This window comes from Acomys minous (genome assembly GCF_964271855.1).
Source record: "Acomys minous genome assembly, chromosome: 8".
Taxonomy (NCBI): domain Eukaryota; kingdom Metazoa; phylum Chordata; class Mammalia; order Rodentia; family Muridae; genus Acomys; species Acomys minous.
Genome location: NC_140489.1, coordinates 86,112,256 through 86,136,685, shown reverse-complemented (window position 1 = coordinate 86,136,685; position 24,430 = coordinate 86,112,256). Strand labels below are relative to the sequence as shown.

The window sequence follows — 24,430 nt, the reverse complement described above, 5'->3', positions numbered from 1 at the left end:
GTTTCAGAGTTAGTGGCAACATCCTCCCCCTCTTCTTCATTTAGAGACACTGTGAGGAAGAAATGGCCACTGAAGTCACCCTCATCTGTTCAGAGACCCTACTAGGATGAAGGAAAAAGCACCTGGGCCTGGTATAAGCCATAGATATGAGCAGCCGACGTATACCACAGAGAGACTCAAGTGAGACCAGAAAGGTGCTAGCACTGACAAAAAAAAAGGGGGGGGGGACAAAGTGCATGAATCTTGGAGGCCAGAGACAACCCACACTCCTATCTATGGAGACCACAGAACACTGAGAGTCTGGAACTCTGCCAGGTCACTGCACAGCTGGACGCTCGTTCGGCAGTGACTCCTAGTCCCCACACCATGGCTGAGCCACAGACGTCAGTCTGAGTGGGAGAACATCTTCCATCTCTAGATCCAACGCTACTGTTCCCTCTGCAGCTCTGTCTGGAAGCAGGGCCCCTTCTTTCAGTGTGTCACAGCTGTACTGTCTTACTGTCTGTCTGAGCAGAAGCCCTAGAAGCTCTAAGGTTTGTCCACACTGGTGTGACCCCAGTGACGCCAGCAGAGGAGACCATGTGTAACTGTCATGGCATGTTGACACTGCTTATGTCACCCTTCTCAACCAACATACAGATGCCACTATTGCTATACACTCCTGAGCTGGAGACAAGAAGCTTGTTCTTCAACATTCTCGATGTTGGAAAACAGTCATGGGGGAGGGGACATCACAACGTCCACAAAATGACACTGCTCCTTGGTACTTCGGGCCTGGCTTCTCGGAGAAAAACAGTGGCTGTTTCTTCCATTCCTTGACTAAAAGGAAGCCCTTCGCATGAGGTAGAGTTGTCTGTTTGGTTGTTTTGTTTTGTTTTGTTCTTTTACAAGAATTCTCTAGACACAGAAACAATAACAACAGTGAAATGAAAGACTTGGCAGGAAGTCAGAAGGTGAGTTTTTCAAGAGAAAAGAACATGCTGTGGCTCTGACAGCTCCGGGTGACTGGAGAGAAGCAGGTGTGCCCCAAAACACCCACAGTAGATGGGTGTTGGAGGGAACTATAGAAACTGTCCCTTCAAGTGATAGGGAGGCACTCTACAGAAAGGTAAATTATTTTTTAGCACAACTTGACAAGCTCGCGTCCTAGCTCATGTGCTGGTTGCCATCTGAGCCCTGCCTAGGGCATTAATCAGCCAGAGAGGACCACTCCATCTTCTCGTCCCCAGCCATCTCAGTCCTTCCCCACCTCCTGAAAACATCTGAAGCAATTTCCTTTCTAGCAGGTTGATGCTAGTTTTTTCCTGGGGCTTTAATGAGGCATGTGTCTTTGAATGTGAGCTCCTGGAGCGAGACCAAATCACTTTGGTTCATGTCCTGAGCCTTTATTGATTAGCTATTATGAGTCCTGCACTAAGCTAGGCATTCATAACAAACCAGAAAGCCTCCTTGCTTCCGAGAGTCAGCCTAGGATGGGCTGGGAATAAAGCATTTTGTGCTTAAGACTCAGGCTCCTAGATCTGAAGGCAGAAATAACAGGGTGCAGGCCCTGAGCAGGACAGGCGGTCAGGGCACAGAAGTAGGAAGGTACTCCAGCCACACTCTCATCTCAACTCTATAGGCAGCTGCCCACACTAGTCAGAATGGCTTTCATATTCAGTAGTGATGGGATTCTTTAAAGAATAGTCTAAAGAGAGTTCTCCACCCTCACCCCATTTCTATACCTTTAAAAGCAACTCTAGTATTTTATTTTGCTACTCAGCCTGGCTTATACATAGCTGGCTAACACAAACAGCGTATTTAAAAAAAATCGAGTAAATAATATTTTTCAGTTTTTAAACCCAGGGGATCTGATGCCTTCTTCTGGCCTATACTGGCACATGTGTAGGACGGATGGACATACACACAGAGAGGGGGGGGGTCAGATACACAGATACACATACATGAACAAAAAAAAAAAGAGAGAGAGAAAAAAAATCCATGTCTGAATTAGACCCAAACCCAAAATCCAAACTTGTTGAGTTAAGAATCTCTATATTCATGCTGAGAACATATTGGCCTCAGGAAATTCTGGCTGCAATGTGAGACAACTTGGCCTCAAGCTGTAGACATCATGGAGCAGGGAAAGATAAGACAGATGGCTATCCTAGCTACACATGGTCCTTGGGTTAGCCCTGCCACAACGTCATGTGTATAATCATCATTAAACAGAAAATGGGGTACGGAGGTACATTCTCCTGTCTGGCAAGGAAAATGTGGTCTGTGTCAGGCATTGTGCTTCCAGTTTCTACAATTCTGATTATATGATGGTTCCTATCATAAGCAATTGTCACACAAAGCTTCTGTTCGGGCTACCAGCCTGACTTCCAGAATTCCTCTCATATTTGTGTGAGTCTGAGTATACACTTAAGCTCCCACAAAGCTTAGTCCCAAGTGTGGCTTGCTGTGACTAGAAGTGACACCAACAAGCTCCTTGAACATGTACTTTGAGCCGAGAGACCAACCAGGGTACAGAAGATACACTGGCACTGGGCGATGGTTGTCATCTGCTCCGCTGGGTACTCCCCGAGGCACAGCTTGCAGGACAGCAGCGGGTCGAGCGCGAGGTCCCAATTGGGCCGGTACCTCGCTGTGGTCATCGCAGAACAGTCTAAAATGAGAAAGATACACACTCAGACCTCCTTCCTGTGGCTTCCACAGAAACACGGAGGGCGGGAATCCCATCTCCTGGTCATAGTGGGATGGACTTGGGGGGAAAGGGGGGCGCAGCAAGTGACTGTAGATGGAGACAATGTTCTCTGAGGTGGCTTATGCAGGGGTTCTTGCCCCAGGTCTGTGGGTGGTAGTGTTACAGTCTGGTGTTAGTCCTCGAAATTAGAAAGGACCATCCGCATCCATCCTTCCCTTCAACCTGCATTTGAGAAGAGTGCTTCGGTGAAGTTTAGGAAACATCAAAGATGGGTTAAGATAGTCACTTCCTGGATTTACTCTTCTCCAGTTTGTGTTGGAGAGACATCTGAGGGAAAGAACCCAATGGAGCCCATCTCTAGGACCCGTCTTGTCCTCACAAGGCATGCAGCTTCCTTACCATGCTACCTGCAATACCTTCAGCCTTGTATGCTTCTTAAGTAATCCCATCTTCTAGAATGTTCCATTCTGGATAGTGAGGGTCTTTGGTAATCAGACTTCAGGGAACCAATTGTGTACACTAAACCTTCAATGATGATCACTCCTCACACGCCAGGACTCTCTCTGTCACATCTCTAGCCACCTATGGATGATGTCCCCTGGCCATCTGTGTTTGCTTGTTGCACACCAGCCAAGCTGCATTACCCATGGTGGCTGTTTGATCACCCACAGCCAAGAGGACTGTGGAGTTGGCAAGGGAAGAGGGAAACCTTCAAGCTCTCAGGTCAACACCTATCTAAAGATCCTCCCAGAGATCGCCTTTTGTTTGTATAAACAAATCATTGCATCTGGACATCTTAATTCTTTCTCACGTTGAGTACTTGCCATTTGACTTTAAGCATCATGTACACTTACCTGGTACCTGAGATATTTAAGTGCATGCTTTGTGATTCTAGTAGCCTGATTTCCAAACTTAAGCTTGCCACACTTTGAACTAAATAGGATTCTGTTAGAATTCCAGATGAACTCGCTAGCCATCTGAACGCTCACCATGTCTCCCTCTCATGCTAAGGTGAACACTGATACAGAGGTGTGGCACGCAGTTGGCTTCATCTGAGTCCCATTCTGAACGAGGCAGTCAGACAAGAAGACCTGCACCCCCCACCCCACCAAGTGAAAGCAGACAGCAAAGGTTTGCATCCTCTAACCTCCTCCTTATAGCCGACAGTTGTCCTATTAATGACAAGTGGGTATAAATGAAACATGATTCCACTAGCAGTAACTACCAGCTCCAGCATCCAGAAAGACTCAAAGATGTCTGAGAGATTTAAGAACGTGGTCTTAGTAAACAAAACCTCTCCGGAAACACTCTCAAGGCTGTACCCGGAGGTGTATCTCCTGGGTGACTCCAAGTCCTGCCCAGTTTTTGGAATCAGGAGGAAGAGAACATTTAGCATTTCTCATGAGAAACATGATACAGAGCAACCTGGCAGGGGCAGACTCTTGTGTTTTTGTTAGGAGAGAACTAATGTCTCCAAACCATCACCCATAAATAGTATCACTTAACCTCTGTGGGCATCAGTCTGCGCATGCGTGCAAAGGGGTTGACGCTCCCAATCCATGGAAGAATGGGATGAGGTGGGATCCTACAGAAGGCCTTCTTCCCCGTGATGTCTCATGCCAAGATGGCTTTATCATGCTAAGACAGTGATTCTCAACCTTGCTAATGGTGCGACCCTTTCGTATAGTTCCTCACACTGTGGTGGCCCCCAACCATAAAATTCTTTTGTCCCTACTTAATAACTTTTTGATACTGTTATGAAACATAATGTAAATATATGATATGCAGGGCATCTGATACATAACTCTCCCAAAGGGGTTTGGACCCAAAGGTAGAGAACCACTGACCTAAGACACAAATCTCATGATCCACCCACATTGTGTAGATAGTGTTAGCTCCACGGTCTCAATATTTACACCTTTCCTCAAGTTCTGTCAGCCAAGGTTCACTGGGTGCCTATGTGTGAGCATTCAGTTAGGACAAACTGCTAGTCTGTCAACACCAGATGCCCTTGAAGAAAGAAGGCACCTGGCACTCAAAAGAAGCCAGCTCAATCTGCACAAATACAAGAAAGATACGATACAATGACCAGTGGTGTGGGACCATGGCAGACACATGGAGGTACCTGACCCCAGGAGCAGAGCTCAAGGAGACAGGGGTGTGGCCACTGTACCCTGGAATCATTCAGGAATAAGGGCTACCGACCCACATTCAGGGCAGGGAATGGGTGGCAGCAAAATGTACCCAGGCAGTTCCCAGGGCAGTTAGTGGCTGTGGTTAACTTACTCTGCACCAAGTATATTTTCTATTGTTATAAAGAACTCATTGACACAGATGAAATGACTTCTAGTAGATGAAGTGGAGCATTTAAGATAATTTAGACATGTGCCCTAATGTAGCTAATGCTGACAGGCTTCTGAGCACAAGAGGACCTCGGTTTCTCAGCCTTGTGGGGTGCAAGGGGACACTAGGATTATGGGCCTCTCCTACGCTGATGGTGTGTTCATATAGAGCATATCCACACACCCTAAATTTGTTATTATCATTTCAATGTCAGCATGGCTTTTTTGAGGTCCTGAGATCGTAGGCCGTGGTTTGCTGCTTGCTTGGTTTAGAGTTCTCTGCATCTTTTCCTCTTTAAATCTATTTTTTTTCTTCAGGTTTCCACTTTACACTGTACAGAGTGACTTTGTTTTGATTAAGAATGGTCACTAGTACGGAAAAAAAAAAAGTTCACAAACCTTAAAAGCAGTCAAGCTGAGGGCTGGTAGGCTTCATACTCAAGATTGAAGAGGCCCCAGGGGACGACCTCTGCTAACTGATTTCTTGGAGGGTGGAAGGTGGGGAACAGTTGTTGTTGACAACATCATACTGGCACAGGGGACAGACTTTGCAGGGCACTGCGCCAGGATTTTCAGGAGAAAAGAATCAAATGGGCCTGGTTGCGACAACCTGCTACATAGTTAGGCGATGTTGGAAGGCCAAGGGAAGGCCACCTATCTTTTCTTTCTATAAAACCCATATACAGTCACTGCACATATGGATTGGAGAACAAGAAGACAGATAATGCTAGGTTGCTTAGCAAGAATCATTAACATGTGTCAGGTGAAAGAACTTGAAAAATACCCCATTAAAACTGCAAAGGGAAGAAAAGATAATAGCAGAGAAGGGACGGGACAAAAGTAACCTTCAGTCCAACTGCTGGGACCTTTGCAAGATGCAAACACCAAAACCTTGTTTGATCATAAGCTGTACAGGACATTAGCCTACAGTGGGCTACAGAATACAGACAGACAAGTAGAGCTTAAGTGTAATGCAGAGTCCTGAGTCCTCAATCAAACAAACACCCTGCATAGGCGCTGGCCCGGGCGAGAGTGATTTCCTGCTTCCTCTACAGCCTCTGTCTCAGGCCACTGCCCTATCCCATCTTACCTGTTCCCAAGACTTGTGTCCCCACTAGCTTCAGCACCCCACTCCTCTTCCTGTTTACGGTCTCCCTTGAAGCAGCTGGGAGGGCTTGACCAGTATGGCTTCCTTTCTTCCCGGCCCATGCTTTCTGTTTGGCCCCTAGACAATGAGGCTTTCCATTGCACTGGGCAAGGGACAGGTCAGCCCTCCCCTTACCTCTGTCCCTGCCCTGTGCCTACCCCTCCCCCATAAGCAGCTTCAAAAGCAGGGCAGATTCCCGTTTCAGGTGCCCCTTCTGCATTCTGCTTCCTATGACGTAGCCTTTGAACTATGCACAAACCCATGCTTCCCATAGCGACAACAACAACAGGACATATAAGAAAAATGTCTATATTGTGTGAGCCCATCAGGGCCTTCGCACACACACACAGGATGGCCTGAAGATGGTTCTGTAAGCACTGCACAGCTGCAGGCTTACAATAGGGATTTACTAAGGGAATTCATAATGCACCAGTTTTAAAAAAAAAAAGTCTTTGTTTTCCTAATGTGAACATCAAGTTCTGGGAAACAACAAACCATTTTAAGGACGTCTGGTCAATTACAAGCATGATTCAAGCAATTCAAAATAAAATGTTTGAGGGTAAGGTGTTTATTAAGGGCAACTGAAGTTACACAAGAGGACTGTGCACTGGCAGAAGAGGGATGGACTTGAGGGCAAGAAAGAGTTGAAAGAGACAAAATGCCCCACCGTGGAAGAAGACATTTAGCATGTTCATAGGAAGCAGATGGGATTATTTGCAAGAATCATCGCATCTCCAGGCCCTTCCTAGCGAACTTCTTGAAAGCAAAGCTGGGGCAGGGAAGGAAAAGAACATCACTCTCTTCCCTTTACCTCATGGCTTCCTCAGTGAAGGCCCTGCTCTTTAGAATCCTGGCGTCTTCCTAATGGAGCCCGCTGGCCATCCTCAGTATTTCTCTAAACTCCGGCTGCCCTCTGTGCTTAGCTCTGTGCCCAGGGCTCTATGAAGTCCTAATGATATCTCTGCATCTCTGGTTATCTCCACTTTTCTTTCTCTGATGCGTGGCCCATGGTGTCCTCTTACTCACTGGAGCAGCAACAGCAGCAGCAGCAGCAGCAGCACCCACCCCTAAGAACCTGTGAGATCAATCTGACAGGATCTACCATCCCTAAGAGACAAGCTCTGGGCAGCTGGCGAGTGACTGTCTAGATTAGGTTAATGGAGGTAGGATGATCCTAACTGTGGACAGCACCAGCCCATGAACTCCACAGCACTGGACTGGATACAGAAGGGGAAGATGGTGCGAGCATCAGCATTCCATCCTCTGCTTCCTGATGGTAGATACAATGTGACCAGCCAGCTCAGGCTTCTGTTGCCATGCCTTCTCCACAGTCATAAGCTGCACCCTCTAACTGTGAGCCAAAAAAAAAAATCTTCTTCCTCCTTTAAGTTGCTTTCGTGAGGTATTTTGTTAAAACACGACAGGTAACTGATATAACCTGGTAGTCTGCAATTTCAAACCCGGACCTACTAAATCAGAAACTCAAGAGTGCAGCCACCATAGACAGCTGTGTTGACAGGGGATTGGGGGGGGGGGAGGAAACAGGGTTCACCAGATAGCTGACACACCACTGCTCAGCATCACTTCATGTCAGAGTCCCCACTCACATCCACATGACTCAAGGTCCATGTAGGCTTAAGGCTCCAGAGACAGGGATAAGTTACCCCATGATTTTCAACTGTTCTTTACTAAAAACTCTTTGTTAAGTGGGTCATTTGAAGTCTATGATAGCCGAAGGTTTCTCTCCTTACCTTCGAATGAGATTATGCAATGGTCAGGGTTGTGATCCATCCTTCTAGACAGGGCTCTCCGTAGGCAGGTAGTCCTTGATTATAATAACCAAACATAGAAGGGACAATGGGAGCTGGGGAGGTGGCTCAGTGGGTCAGAGCACCTGCTGTACAAGCAGGGCGACCTGAGAATGAAGTCCCCAACACCCAAGTAAAAGCCTGTGTCCACCTGTAACCCTAGCACTGGGCAGGAGGAGGGGGTGTTCCTAGGGCTTGCTGGACAGGCAGCCTGTGACAGAAAAGCAGGAACCAAAACATCCTCATCAGTTCTAGCTGTGAGAGAAGCTGGTCTGCAGAGGAGAAGACCAGTAGCATCACCTAATGAACAGACTGTGGATGACACAAAACTTACATATGATCTACAAAAGGTGGAGGCTATAAAAAGAATACTGTCACTCAGAGGAACACTTTTGGGTTGCTTTTCTCAGCTTCCCAGGAAAATCCACTCTTGGAGGTGCTTTTTTCTTTCTTTTTGTTTTTGTTTTGTTTTGTTTCTAGACAGAGTTTCTCTGTGTCACCCCTGACTGTCCTGGAACTAGCTCTGTCCACCAGGCTGGTCTGGAACTTAGAGATCCACCTGCCTCTGCCTCCCAAGTGCTTGGATTAATGGTGTGTGCCATCTTTAATAATAAGCTGTTTCCTTTTCCATGTTGAACATAAATAGCATGACTCTCTGTTTCTTTTCCCAGAAGTGTCTCTTAAACTCTAATCAAAGTGTCCTTTGCTTCCTCCTAAGTCCATTTCCAAATTATCTTATTAGTGAGACTCAGAACCCAAAAGGAAACCTCGGCTTTCCTGGTAACAAGGCCTAGTCATAAGCCTAGGAACTCTGGGTTCATTGAGAGACCCTGCCTCAAGAGAACAGGGTGGGAGATGACAGATCAGGATACTCTGTGTTCCCCTGTGGTTTCTGCATGTGAGCGCATGAGCATGTGGCTACTTAAGACATTGTGCTTATCACTAATCTGTACTGACTTCAAGGCACCCCCGATGGTAGGAGGCTACAGATGCTAGAAATCCTGGGATAACAGAATAGAACTGGAAGTTGAAGTAGGAAGTCATGTTCGGCTGACTATAGAAGCTGATGGAAAACATTTCCAGGTAGCATGCTGGTACACACAATGGTTTGTAGGCGTGCATGTACCTCTTTGCACATTGGTTGAGAGGGCACAGAAGGAATGGGACTCTACATAAAATGAATGCCAGGCCCAGATCCACAGTCCAATACAGTCCAATTTAAGGAGCCAAGGTGCACAGGACAAATGGCTGATTCTAGTCTAGTCAGAAGTGGTTCCTGAGAAGCATGCAAAACCATAAAGGGCCACAGGGCTAGGACATGCTCAAAACAACTCGCACTGGTGATGCACAAAAACATCCAGATATGGAGAGAACAAGCCACTCCATGAGCACTCTGAGCAGGGAATGAACTGTGACCCCCAAATACAAAAGCCATGACCTTGCAACCACTACCAAAACAAATTGACTAAACAGATCAAAGTAGCTGAGAGAAACCTGACAAATATCCCAAGCTATCCATGACAGTTCATGCCAGCAACACCAGTTGCTCGGAAGCAGGGTCCAAGAGGACAGTGGCTTCCAGACTAGGCTGGACCACATAGGGAGACCCTGTCTCAAAAGGAAAAAGAGAAAAGACACGTATCTTGTGGGAGAAAGTTCTCCTGGCTTCTGTAGCTACTTCCCCCAGGGAGATGGAGTACAACTCAGGCTTTAGGGTGGGCTGCCCACAAGGACTGCCTGCCTAGGAGCACAGGGAGGAGGGCGGCAGGCTGATGTCACACTGTCTCTTCTGCAGACACACTGTGGGTGTCACAGTAGTCAGCTCAGGTGACAGTATGCACCCCTGACAGGGTTGCATAAGATTGACACTTCACCCTGTGGTCTTCTCCTTAAATGCACAAGCATAATCTTGTGTAGAACACTGTGGAAGTAGCGATTCGAGAATATTCTAGAGAATCCTTGCCAGTGATCCTCAAATCTGCCAGGGTCTCCCTTGAAACCATGCAAATGTGTGTGACACTGACACTGGAAGGTAAGGTGGGATTCTGGATAAAAAATGAAGGAAGTCTAATAAAGGTTTTAATGAGGAATGCATAAGCTTATTGGCCATGATAATGCCCCAGTATGCGTGCGTGGGCTTTACAACTCTGAATTCTGATTGGCTGTGTGTGTGTGTGTGTGTGTGTGTGTGTGTGTGTGTGTGTGTGTGTGTGTGTGGGAACTCTCTGGTCTATCTATGACCTGTTTCTCTATCTAAATACAAACCTACCAATTTCAACCAAAATTGCACCAAATGATGGATATTCTTAAAGCCCCATAACCCCCACAGAAATGTAGGCTCAAAAGGAAAGAATGATATTCTAAGCTAAGGTTTTCTCAAGATGCCACAAAAGTCTGAAAAAAATCTAGAACAAACAAAAGTTCACAGTTCTCTTGATGAATTTGGAATTATCCCACACATTAAGGTTTTGATAAGCTAATGATGTATGATAAATCCAAGGAAGCCCTGTGTTGGGGATCAAATGGATCATGAAGTATCTTCTGTAGGAAGACAGCTCAGCAATATGGCTTTGCACCATAAAGCCCATCCTCAAAGCATTGCAGCGGGAGGGCCAGGCAGTCACATGAGCAAAGGATCAAAGAGGGAGGCTGCATCCTGCCTAGCCTGGACGTCGCTCAGGGCTGGACGGAGACCATTCACTGAGAGGACAGCCAGTGCCACACAGTTTCACAGAAACTCTAGGAGTTTGTCCCTTTAGCACACACCTTGCCAGTCGTTAGGAACTCAAGGACAAGAACAGCAGCCATGACTGGACCCTGAGATAGATGGGGGGCGCTGGATGGGATGGACAATGACACAGAACCACAGGCAGGGTCGTTTTCGCAGCTTTTCACAGCACACAGTCCACACCTCCCCTCCACTTGAGCGCTCAGGGATTCGCACTTGCATTATCAGCACCACAGAAAGAATTGTCCACGGGCCTGTGCACATGGTTTCCAGAGCTGATAAAAACAGAGTTAGAGCCACGCGTAAGAAAAACTCCTGCTAGAACCACCTTTGGAGAAATGTCCCAGACCCGTCTGAGCCTCAGGCAGGCCAGCTTGAGGCCTGGTGGTTAATCTTGAAGTCAGATGGAGAGACTCATAGGAGATTAGGAAAGCGCATCTCTTGAGTGTTATCTCTGAGGGTGGTTTCAGGGCAGATTAGACTATGGGGCTTCAAAATATAAACATAACAATGGAGACATTGGTGCATAGCTGGAAGGAGTGGATCACTATAGCTTGTCCCCAGACAATGACAAATGCCTAGATAGACCCCAGGACACAGAGTTTATTTTTATTTATTTTTTTCTTATTTGTTTGTTTAATCACTTTACAACCTGATCCCAGCCCCCTCCCTCCTCTTCTCCTAGTCCCACTCTCCTGTACTTCTCCCCTCATCCCCCTCTCCTTGCCCCCAAAGGGTACCAATCCTTCCGTGGTACCTCAAGTAGCAGTAGGACTAAGCACATCTTCTCCCACCAAGGCCTGACTAGGCAGCCTGCTGGGGAAAAGGGATTCAGATGCAGGCGACAGAGTCAGAGGCAGCCCCTACTCCCATTGTTAGGGGACCCATAAGTTGACTAAGCTGCACATCTGCTACATATGTGTAGGGGGTCGAGGTCCAGCCCATGCATGCTCCTTGGTTGGTGGTTCAGTCTCTGTGTGGCCTCATGGACCCAGGTTAGTTTACTCTGTAGGTCCTTCTTGTGGTGTCCTGAGTGAGGTAACCCAGACCCAGAAAGACACACATGGTATGTACTCACTTATAAGTGGATATTAGCCAAAGTACAGGATAACCGTGCCAAGGAAGGCCCAAGAGAGGATGCTTGAATCTCAGAAGAGGAAGTAAAACAGACATCTAAAGTAGATGGAGGGAGGGGACTGGGTGAGAAGAGGGGAGGGAGGGTAATGGGAGTGGAGAGGAGAGAGGAGAACCAGGGTGGGGAATGGGTGTCTCTGGGACAGGAGGGGCTCCCAAGAGTCTATGGGGGTGACCCAAGCTGAGACTCCTAGCAGTAGGGTTTAAGGAGCCTGAAGTTGCCACTTCCTGTAGGCAGATGGGACTTCCAGTAGAGGGAAGGGGACACCAACCCACCCACAAAACCTTCGACCCACAATCTGCCTTGCCTACAAGAAGTGTAAGGATTAAGATGGAGCAGAGACTGAGAGAATGGCAAACCAATGACTGCCTCAACTCGAGACCCACCCCATGGGAGAGAAGCTACATACTAGAGACCAGCTCCTGCACACAGGGTACACCAAGGCAGGCCGCAGTGCCAGTAATGGCCAGCTGGTGGCTGGTGTTTCTCTATATACTTTAACTCCTCATCTTCCAGGCTGATGGTCTTGCTTAACTCCTGAAGTCCCAAGCTTTAGGCCTTGCTATTTCCACCTTAATCCTGAAGGGAAAGAGAGGTAACTAGTCAGGCCTTCTGGCTTCTCTGCCGCCACAACAGCTCTCTAGTTGAGAACTTTTGTTATTTGACAACAGGCGTCTTCATCAGCTAAGCCGGGTGGTGAACAATGAGGTGTTGTAAAAGGAGAAAAAAAACCTCAGTTCCTTTCGCCTTGATGGCTCAGCAGTGAACAGCAGCTTGCTGGAAGCTAGAGACCTAATTAAGAAGGCCAATAAAGCATTCCGGACTGCTTATCACTTACTAAACTTAGAAGCACACATTTGGCAGACAAAGCAAGCAGATTTTTACGAACTTCACACAGCCATGAGCGTATTCAACCAACAGACAAAACAAGGGAGCTCCCAAAGACACCATTCATCCACATATACGTATATATGTACGTACATACATACATACATACATAAGTACATACATACATACATACATACATACATACATACATACATACCCACACAAGCATACACATACATACATAGAGACAATATATACAGACAACTAGACATATAAACACACAGACAAACACATCTTTAGATGAAGCAGATGGCTTCAACCACTGTTTAATTCTTTCTTGGGTTGTTACAAAATCTAATACAAAGGTTCTCTATGTATGGAAAAAAATTACCTTATTCAAAAATAGATATAACCATTACATAAAAAGAGAGTTAGAGTAGCACTATTGATCCTAATATCTAACTAGATACTTTGTTTATTATAAGTTTAATGTAGTGGTTTTATCTATATCCCATTATGAGTTCTAAGCAGAAGTGTTATCTTTTTTCTCATTTTAAGTGTACATTATGTGTTCAAAGCAAGTTACTTATGTCAAGGTTTTTCTAAGAAACAGGTGTCTGTCTTGTCTTGTCTTATCTAGATAACCATTCTTTGTTTCTATATTCACATGCTCTGTTTTATTGTCATATACATCTGGGCCTTATCCTTGGACTAAACCTAGAATGAAAGTATTTCCTTGATTATTAATTTATTTTAAGCTTGTTTTCTTTCTTGGTGTAATTCACATGGAGGCTCATAGAGCTCATAACAGTTTTTGGTCTATTGTAGGAGGATTTAAAGTCATTTGAAGCCATTAGAAGCCATTATCAGGAGTTATAAAATCATCTGTAGGAAACCTGTCCAACAGAAAAAGTAGCACTTGTGGAGGAGTATCACCATCCTCTAGGCAGTGAGAGTCTCTGCCATGCCAGATGGATGACATGAGCAGTGAAAGGCAGCACAGCAATAATAAGCAATCCTGAGGCAAACTCCTTGGGGCCAACTACCCAGGGCTAGTTTAAATGGATCTAGGAGAAGAACCTACAACCTGTTTTACTAAACCAACATAATCCCCAAATGTACATACTCTAAATATCTGTCCCTATATTGACAGATAAGTGTAGCCTTCATGACTCACTTAGGAAACTTCTCTTTGTAACAGACGGAGACCATTACACACACACACACACACACACACACACACACACACACACAGAGCCAATCAGAATTCAGAGTCGTAAAGCCCAGTCCCAACAGATACATCTGTAAATCAACTCCTGAACCTAAGACTCTAAGAATATTGCAGAAGAGGGCGTGGAGAGATTGTAAATGCCAGAGATCAGCGACCAGGGAGTTTGCAGTGAGACAGTGTCTCCTAGTGATATTAGACCTATGCCCATAAATTCTCACCAACGCAATTCCTTAAATACGAGCTATACAAGGACAGCAATAGGTGTGTCAGAGTGGCCAGGAAAAAGCCCATCGGGCCTGGATCCTACACAGAGAACCATGGGCAACTAAGGAATTCTGAGAGCAATTGTCTTTCCCAGGGAAGAACATGCTAATAGGTGGCCCAGTATCACATGGCCAGCCTTGAAAACATACATACAAGTAACATGATTCAGACTGAGCAGGCTATATTTAGGGAAATGTATATAGATATAACATATTTTTGCACGTAACAACAATTAACGATAAAAGAGGCCATGAATTTGAAGAGAACAAGGAGAGGTAGGTGGCAGGGGATGGAGGAAGAAATTGGAAAGGATAAATGATGTAATTATATTATAGTCTCAAAAATAAAACGAACAAAAAATAATGCTCAGTGTCCTTATCATGATGGCTGGCTTCCCATAGAAGGCCAAAGCCAGCTGAGCTCTCTGAACCCCGGCCAGGAACAAACTGCAAGGAAAGACACCAAGGGCCTATTATTTCAACCAGCAGTTTGCGGTAATCAGATAAACAATGTAGTTTGCTACCAGAGAGCAACACTTTAAACAGCAAGCATTGCATCATTCCATCTTTTAACGTTGAAGAGGCTCTCCGGATTACCCCTGCTTCCAGAGAGAATTTTCCAACCTCAAATGCTTGCAGACTCCCTAACCAGTCACACAGTGCCACCTCAGCATCAATTCCATGTGTTTTGGAATAAACTGCCCTCCACATCTTATTTCAGATCTGGCGAGGGACACTGTCACCTTCACCTTTGTCGGGCTTTATTCCCAGATAATGGCATAGGGAAGAGATTGGCAGGAGAACGCAGGCCCAGCTGTGCCAAGCCTGGAGTGGTGGGGCTTGGAGCATACTTGGCTGCACAAAGAGCCATTTGTGGGGTGCAGGGGGGATGAATTCTCTTGTCATCTGCAGCTTTTGTGGTTCCTTTAATTTGGTGTTTGTGAGCATGGTCTAGAACAGGCCCGAGGCCAGCTCAGCGCGGAGCACAATAGCTGTTTCCTTCAGGGTACAAATAGAAGCCTGCTGCCAGGGCAACAGGCCTGGGAAACTTCTGGATTGAGAGCTTGTCAGCCCTTTGAGTGAAGAGAACAGAACTGAATGGAGGCAGCGGAGTGGAGAAGAGCTAGTCAGGGTGAGAGAGGACTCCGAGAAGATGCAGGAAAAAAATCAGGTTTAACCTCAACTTTGGGAACAGGTGACGATGAGATGCCGGCTGGAGCTGTGCCTGTACTTCCGTGAACCAGTGACCTCATGTGTAGCCAGGCAGGCTGGCTGGGGATGGCTCAGGATTCCTCAAAGCCACAACCTTCTCAAAGCTGTGAAAAACTCGGCCTCTGGCCTACCTGGAATCACATGACTGAGATCTCAAAGGGAGAGGTGATGAATGAGGGTATACTTTGCAAAATTCAGACTCGGCTACCACAGATCAGAGTCCAGTGAATCTATCGCCATGATCTGAGCTGTGTTCTGTTTAGGCATGCAATCCCACATTCCACAGGGTGTGCCTTCCAAGCCTCCCAAAAGTCCAACCTTACAGCCCCCTACGTGTGTGTGTGTGTGTGTGTGTGTGTGTGTGTGTGTGTGTCTATAAAGGTGTGTCTGTGTGTCCAGGTTGGCTCTGGACTCACTAGTTAGTTAAGGATGACCCTAAATCCCTGATCCTCTTGTCTTGTCCGTATCTCTCATCTTTCCGGGACAAAGGGTATGTGCCACTGTAACCAGCAATCCCTCATCTTTTTATTCCTACTTTTACATAAGTATGCAATTCTTCCATTTATGCATCATCAGGTATTGAGCAAAGGGCACTTGGCATCTAGAAAGCTTGAAGCGGTATTTTAGACGAAGAGTTAAGAAATCCAACGAAGCCAAGCGCCACCCTCAGAGCACAGTAGAAGAACTCTTGTCTTCTTGAGTCGAATAACCTGCCCTAGCAAATCGCGTCATGAAGCCAAGGGTTGGAAGACAAAGTGACAAGGGAGGGCCCTGAGTTCACTGTTATTTTGTTACAGGGCAGTGTCTGCCTACCTGACACAACTCTGCCAGGAAATTTAGAATTTATTCTGAGGCCCTCACAGGCCTGCTGCAATAACTTATTCACCTGGGCTGAGACCCTTTAACACAATTCTTCATGCTATGGTGACCCCCAGCCATAAAATTATCCTCGTGGTTACTTCATAACTGTAATTTTGCTATAGTTATGAGTTATAATGTAATTATCTGATACGCAGGTTATCTGGTATGCCACCTCTATGAAAGTCTTCTGACCCCAGGGGGTCACAACCCACCGGTTGAGAACCCCTAGGTCATCCCCCCCCCAATTGGGAATCAAAATAAGCACTTCCTTCCTTAAATAGATTATATTAGGTTTTTTTTTTCACAGCATGAGAAAAATCTACCTGATGTGGGGTGCAGAGATGAGGTGGTACCAGGATATGACTGTTCTAGTTTAGGAGGGGCAGTCTCACCAGGGTGATGATGTCTACAAAGGTCTGCTGTTCCTGGAAGGTGATGACAATGACTGAATCCTTCTAGGCACTGCTCCAGGGGTCTGGAACAGGATGTTGTAAATAGAAGCTGGCAGCTGGCAACCTGTTGGAAAGACCTTAGTTTTTCTAATCCTTGCATCTTCAGCCTTGGGAGAAAATGTACCATGTTAGAAGGGCACTGGCACTGATAGCAGCCTTCTGAGGTGTTGAGCAAGAATCTGGCCTAAGGTTTAGGGCAAAGGAGACAGACACAGAAGCCAAGCTTTGTCCTGGTGTTGATAATCCGTTGGCTAGTCGCAAGCCAAAAGGAAGAGCCGGTGCTACTGGACAAAACAGTCCCTGGTATAAAGCCACCTTATCTCCCAGTGTCACCCGTGTGTTCAAGGCTATGCAGAGGCCCAGAGGTGGGAATATTCAAGATGGACACGGCCACAAACAATTGTGTGCTTCTATCCCCAAACATGCATCAAGCATTTTAACGCAAGAAACGGTGTTGGAGGGATGGACATGTTTCCCCTGACCCAAACATCACAGGCGCCGGATATTACATCGGCACCCTACCCATTTGCACAGCTTTTGCACCGAGTTAAAACATAAAAGGATTAAACTGGAATGAAACTAAAGATGGAGCTGTGCTCACACACTCTAGAGCAAAAGGCAGTCATCTCCTGTCATTCTAAAGCACAACCCTTCTGGCAGGAGCAGAGACACTCTAAAGAGACACAAGACTGCTATCCTATTGAAGATTGTTCCTCAAGAAATTGGAATCCCCCCGCCCCCATGCCCCAGGAGGAGGAAAAGGCTGACACCTGGAACCAGCCAGAGGAAGAATTTGCAGGAGAGCCCAAACAAAGAGGGGTCAACAAGGGCAGGACCATGCCCCAGCCAGGACTGCTTAGTTACACATGTCATTTGCCTTCTTTTTAACCTAAAAGTCATGTCAGATCCCTGAAGATAGGCTTGGGGGTCTGGATCCCTTTATTTGCTCCTCTTCCCAATGTAGCTAGAGTGACCATATCTTTCTCTGATTTTCATGATTGCTAGTGTCTTTAATTAGCATATAGAGGATGAGGGGCAGAGCCCTAATTGCTAGTGCTGCCAGGGCCCAGGCTCTGACCCCCACAACTCTATTAGGAAAGTGTTCTCTCATCCCAGACCTTGAATCAGTGTCTAGAAATGCCAACAGGTATCAGAATAGACCCATTTTCCCCTCTAGGAATGTATACTCTATGGTAGACAACAATAATAAAATCTGAAAATCATGCAGCTCATCTGCTGGTAAAGCAGAAAGGGATGGAATGCTGGGTACTGAGTACACACTGGGTGTGGGTCCACAAGGGAGGAAGGCAAGGCATGGCTGGAGAAGGTTGTCTCTGATGGGACAAGGTGTAACCAGGTACAGTGGGGCTGCCTCTTGGTGAGGGAAAAAGTAAAACAGGCAGAGCCAAGACTTAGAAGAAAGCAGCAAGACTCACTGCCCACAGTAGGGCAAGGGAGAAGGAAATCTTTTCCAAAGCAACGTCCTCTGGAGCAAAGGAAGCATAGAAATTTTATTCATGGGCAAGCCAATTCCTGAGCAATGCTCAGTGTAGTACATTCCTAGGGGTGCCCAGTTAAGATCATATAGACACAGGCTTAAAAGATACACGTGATAGATAAGAACAACGCCTCTTGGTATGCTCATCTTTAAACACATGTGTTGGTGGTATGCTAATACAGGAGTCGGTCCCTGAAGATGTCTGCCTTGCCTAGTGGCAGCCTGGAGCCAGTCCAGGTAAAGCATGGGAAATGGGGAGAACAGCCCCCACAGGTACAATAATACTAGGAGTCCATAGCAAGTAGGTCTATTCTAGATACACTTTAAAAGAATAGTTGACAGTGTGGGATATGGGTGAGAAAAGCTGGGTCCCAAGTAACACGGAAGCCTGAGGAAGAACTCTGCTGCCATACTCAGCAGGCTAGGGCGGGAGATGGGCTCAGGTGCATCACTGTTGCTTACAGGGATGTGGGAACATCTATGTTCTCTTCTGGAAGAGGTTGCTCCTCTCACACAAGAGACTGGATGTTATGCAGCTCTGAGGGATGCTAACGCTATGGCTCAGCAGCTAGGAGCACTGGCTGCTCTGCCAGAGGAACCAGGCTGATCCCATTCCCATAATCCACCTCCTGGTCCATGAATAACACCCTCCTCTGGACTCTGAGGGCACTACACACGTGGTGTATAAACATACCTGAAGGCAAAACACCAATAGACACAAAATAATAAATAATAAAAAGAGAATGGACTGGGGCACCAAGAGGACTCAGCACATAAGAACACTTGTGTACAAGCCTGATGACCTGAGTTTGATCCTGGAATCCATGATGGAAAGAGAGAACTGACTTCCAAATGTTGTCCTCTGACTTCCACTGTATACTATGGCATGCACATGATGATGATGAAGGAGGAGGAGGAGGAGGAAGAAGAAGAGGAAGAGGAGGTGGAGGAGGTGGAGGAGATGATGATGATGGAGGGCAATACAGGGAAAATGCCCATCATCAACTTCTGGTCTGCATACACACACACACACACACACACACACACACACACACACACACACACACACACACGCACGCGCACACACACACACACAGGGGCAAGCATACACACAATATTTTTTAACGATTACAAAGTAAACGGCAAAAACAAAAACAAAAAACCCCACAAAAAACAAGGCCATTAAAGCTCAAAATAGCTAACCTCTGGTCCTGAACAAAACAGTCTGCTAACCCCTGCTGCAGGCTTCTGCCCTGCTTGGTTTTGGTGCAGGGATGCTGGGGAGGAACTGGGGAGGTTTCCTGAATGAGCCCTACACATGTCAGGAAATTCCAGCCTCAAATCCTCCAGGGCAGTGGGTGAGAGGTCAGAGCCAAGGAAAGGAAGTGAGCCACCAGCACGAGTCTAGCTGGCCTCCGCGTTCAAATCCCATCAATTCTGTGCACAGAGGCTGCAGACACACACTTCCATGTCTGGCTAAACTTGGTTCCAGAGATCCAAATCCAAGTGTTCACACAAGTGCACTGAACGCTTTAGCTGTAGAGCCATCTGTGCCTGCTGGGGAATTCTTTACACGAGGCCTCAACTCTTAAGTCTTTGTCATTTCGTTAAACACACACACACAACAACAACAACAACAACAGCAAAGAAAAATAGATGCATTGAACTCAAAGAACCCCAGTCACTGCAGCAGTGTGCAGCAGTCAGCAATGTCAGAGATCCTCTCATTTCCAAGGCACCCGTTTCTTTAAGCACCTGATTCTTTGCTGAAAACAGTCAGTACCCTATCACCCTCTGCACCCCTTATCTCACCCAGAGACCCGTTCTGACACCCCAGATACCTACTTAGTGGTTTATGTTTGCTTCCCCCTTGAACAAGTGCAGGCCCCTGGAGAGCTGGTGGTGTCATTACCTATTTTTCAGTAATTTATTTTTATTTTATGTGCATGGGTGTTTTGCCTCCATGCATATCTGTGTGAGAGTGTCAGATCCTGGAGTTACAGATAATTATGAGCTGCCTTGTGGGTGCTGGGACTTGAACCCAGGTCCTCTGGAATATCCATCAGTGCTCTTAACGACTGAACAACCTCTTCAGTCCCAACATTACCCACTAAAACAACAACAACAACAACAAAACAAGAGAAAAAACATCTCAAAGGAAAAAAAAAATACTCTGCCTCATACTGTTCTTTTCTTTGTTGGCTCCAAGATCTAGAAGAGGACGAGGCTCCCCTGGGCAACGCCGGCTCCTTAGGTGAGCTGGGTGGATCCTCCTACAAGCAGATGCTGCTGCCACTGATTGATAAAGCAGAGAGGACTCACTGCCCAGAGCCACTGCATTCAACATAGAGCTCATCCCATCCACTGAGTATAGAACAGCTTGCCGGCAGTTACTCCATTTGTAGAATGACTCAAGGTGGGATGTGCTGCCATTTGTGAAGGCAGACGAAGCCAGCAGATGCTGAGCACAGCAGACTGACAAACCAGAACCATGAGGCAGACACACATAAGGAAGCCGCAGAAGGGCACATCCACCTGGGGCTCTGTCAGTGTCTCCTTCCACAGTGCTTCTCACGGCCTCTGCTAAGTAGTAGACTGACAGTGTGATTCCCCTGGCTATCGGTGCCAGTTTGACAGTCTGTATACCTTACGCCCTATCTCTATCATCAGTTGTGGTTTTATTTATTTTCTTCTTTTAGGGCAGTAACCACCTGCCTCTTTCCCTTGCTTTGTACTACTGTATAGCCTTTAGATAATCAATACACCACATGTGACCTGTGATCTATGAGTTGGCTGATACGAATATGGATAATAAGATCAGAAAGGAACAAAGCACTTGCAGTTGCCATGGTTACGACTCCACAGGAGACCTCAAGGACTCAGTGAAGTAAGCTGGGGAGTGGGGGGAACTTGGTGTAGCCTTGTAAACTTAGTGATACTCTATAAGTAAGTGTAACGGTCTGTATTATTGTCACAGCTTGCTTACGACACCCACACACCCAGTTTCTAACCAACAATGCTGCATAACACCTCCTGACACACTTAAGAATTATCTGTAGTATTTTCTCACACTGCGTAACAGCCGATATTTTGTAATTCATAGCAGTCATAGTAAATCATGCAGAGGTAAAGTCAGACCAATTGCTTTTGTTCAACAGATAAAAGGTTGAGGTTCAGGAATGATACCAGCACAGTTTGCCCAACAACTTTTTAATACAGGACTCGAGGCCAATGCTCCGCTAAACACTGTCTACCAGTGACGACAAGCCTACCCACTGCTACAGGCTTCCCGGGCTCTTTTCACAAACACTGACACCTTTCCTTACTTACACACAGGTGCTTGCTGTTTGTCTGTTTCTCCTGTAGATACACAAACTGGAACAGTCACATTCTGAGAAGGCAATATGGCTTTCATCATGAAGTCCTCTAGCCGGTAACGGTGGCCTTGGCTTCCTGACATCAATTTACCAAGGTGCAGACTTATAAATCCAGGCTTCAGCATCTTCAACCACACTCACAGAAATCCTCAGCCTTCCCTCACCTCTGATCCCAGGGAACAGCTATCCTAACACACAGGTTCAGGGGGACTCGCATCTAATTTGAAATCCTTGCCGCACCATAAGGAAAGCTGGAAGACCAGTACATTCCTAGATAGGAAAGACCAAGGGGGAGCTGCGCTGCGCCCCCCACCGCACCCCCACCCCCGCCCGAGTCCTAGGCCAGGAGCTCAGCAGATGTCTCTTTCCAATTCTCAGCTCTTTCCCTGTTCGACCCTGGCTGCCTGTCAACACTCAGGGAACACCATGACTGCTCCAATTCCTCTACCCTCAGGCCCTGGCTGAGAAGACAAGTCCAGATGAGCTCAGGAGGTGGAAAAGTCACAACAGAGAGTCACAAGGCAGCAAACACCTCAGATCCCAAGTGCCCCTCTTTTTTTTTTTTTTCCTAGAAGACAATACTCCATTTTGTCAAGTTTTGTCCTGCGAAACTTACTCAGGATGAGTTCTGACATGGTGACAGTCCCCACAGATGCAGAAATGGAGCTTGAATAGAGTGAGAATATCCACAGAGAAGCCAAACCCAGACAGATGGCCAGGACTAGGGCTGCAGAGTCTGCCTTGCGGAAACTCGGGGTGTGGCTCTGTGTGTAGCCCAACCTTGGGGGAGCTGGGTACGACCTGATGAACTGATGCAACGTTTCCTTAAGGGAAACAGAGATGTGGATTTCCAATTATTCCCAAGAAAACCCAAAGACAACCTGGGCACAGTCCCCGAGGCCAGATATGCATGCCGGCTGGGGGCACTCGTGTAACAGGAGTCTAGAAAGGGCGCTTATTTACAGCCCTGCTTTAAGCTGGGCTTAATCTTCCTACAACAATGGTAAGATGTCCCTATGCTTGGAGGCGGCAGCGTCTGGGGAGAGGACACAGTTGTAGAAATGGTAATGGGTCTAGTGGGACCAGGTACTCCTGACACCCCACAGTTGTTTGGTCACCTGAGATCCATTAATGCAGAATGACAGCCTCCGAAATAACAAGGTCACTCTGTCCAGGCCATGTCTTCCTCCTCGCTCGCAGCTCTCTTGGGCCTCTGCCATTTGCAGGCCACCCATGAGGGTCTTGGCATCATCTCAGCATAGATCTCTGTCTCCAGGACTACAGTGGGCAGCAGTCTTCCTTTCCCTGGTGGTACCTAGACTTCCTTACCCTTACTGGCCTGCTGAGCCCGATGCAAAGATGAAGAGGTATGGGAGACTAGGAAGCAGTTCCCAGGGGTGTCCTAACAGCCACACAGGTACAGTTACACCATTTCATCAGTCTTTCTGGCGCAGTGACTCTGATGACTGTGACTATCAGACCCGCTCCCTCCAACTCTTAATGTCCAGTGCTTGGAGATACTCCTTGTTGGTGTTTCTCAGTCCAGTATCTGATACTCCAAGAGGGCAGTGATTTGAACATGCTTTGTCCACGACCATTACTGTGACCCAGCAATCCACCCAAGCAGTAAATAGCACAGAGTTAAGATCTGGTCTGTAACACTCATTCGACACCCTAGAACTCATCTCTAAGAAACAAAAATGCTCATTCAACAGGGTATAAGGAGGCTTGGCGTCATTAGGTGCCATACAGAGGTGTTTATAAGAACCATGTCCAGTCCATCAGTGTTTTGGTGGGATGACCCAGGATGGGGAAGAGCCAATCCCTCGCTTTGGTGGGATGACCCTGCATGAGGAAGAGCCAATCCCTTGCTTTGGTGGGATGACCCTGCATGGGGAAGAGCAAGTTCCTGCTTCCTAAGAACAAGAAGTCCAGCTCTGGGCCCTGGGTTTGCCTCTGGCACTTGGTGCAGAACCTGAGCTCTCAGCTCCCTTGGAGATTCAAGGACCTACAGGAAAATTAACCAACACAAAGTTGCAATTGCCTGGTTAGAGTTCCAGAAACTAATAAACAAATATGGGTAATGGTAAAACCCAGTGAAATGACAGTTTTGCTAGGCAGTAGGATATTACTGCGGGGTTGTAGAAATGTTTCTACTTTGCGATTAAGTAACCTCCATTCTGGGAACCTATTTACAGAACAAGTCAGGAGCACGAGAGTGTTCCTTAGGGCATTTCCTGTGCTATTAGGAAGGTCTGAGTGTGATGTGCCTGCAAAGGGGATAGGTAAACGCAGAAAAAGGAAGCATGTACCATACCAGGAAAGGGAACCTTAGCCAACGCTTTGAGGTGAAAATGTCAAAGTCCACACCACCCTCACTGTGGGGTTACTACAAAGGAAGGAGGCATGCTCACAAAAGGAAGCCATTATCTGATTAAACTGAGGAGAGACTGCTTTTCTTCCTGTGGCACTCCTTTATAAAAATAAATTTCAATAACTGCAAAGCCAATATTTTTTTTAATGTAAAAATGATGCAAGACCGATCACAGATGAAAAGTTAGTGTTAATCCACACAAGGCTTCAAAAATCAGTAATTAAAAAGCTAGGCACGGCATACATCTAATTTGCCAATTTTCGGGTGAGGGTAAGTCAGGAAGACTGTCCAAAACTTGAGCACAGTTGGGCTACTTATAAAGCTCGTGGACAGGCAGAGCTAAAAGCAAGAAAGATTGTCTCAAAGGAACAAATAACAAAATTAAATCATCAAATAAATAGCAATGACTTAATAGATATTAATCACAGAACAACATACTATGTACAGAAAAAATGAACAGCCAGCAGACGCTATTCCCAACGAAC

At 46.5% G+C, this 24,430-nt stretch overlaps 1 protein-coding gene across 4 annotated transcripts in view; it reads right to left on the bottom strand.

Moving 5' to 3' along the window:
* The window catches only part of RNF144A (ring finger protein 144A), a 113,265-nt gene that overhangs the window by 34,454 nt on the left and 54,381 nt on the right, over positions 1-24,430 (bottom strand). For 3 of the 4 annotated variants that reach the window (XM_084791861.1, XM_084791860.1, XM_084791862.1), the window contains exon 2: positions 2,505-2,650. The exons of the other annotated variant lie outside the window; for it this stretch is intronic. In XM_084791861.1, coding sequence (XP_084647987.1) covers positions 2,505-2,639 — 135 coding nt within the window. In that variant the 5' untranslated portion in view covers positions 2,640-2,650. The remainder of the gene's footprint in view (positions 1-2,504; positions 2,651-24,430) is intronic. 4 annotated transcript variants of the gene reach the window in all.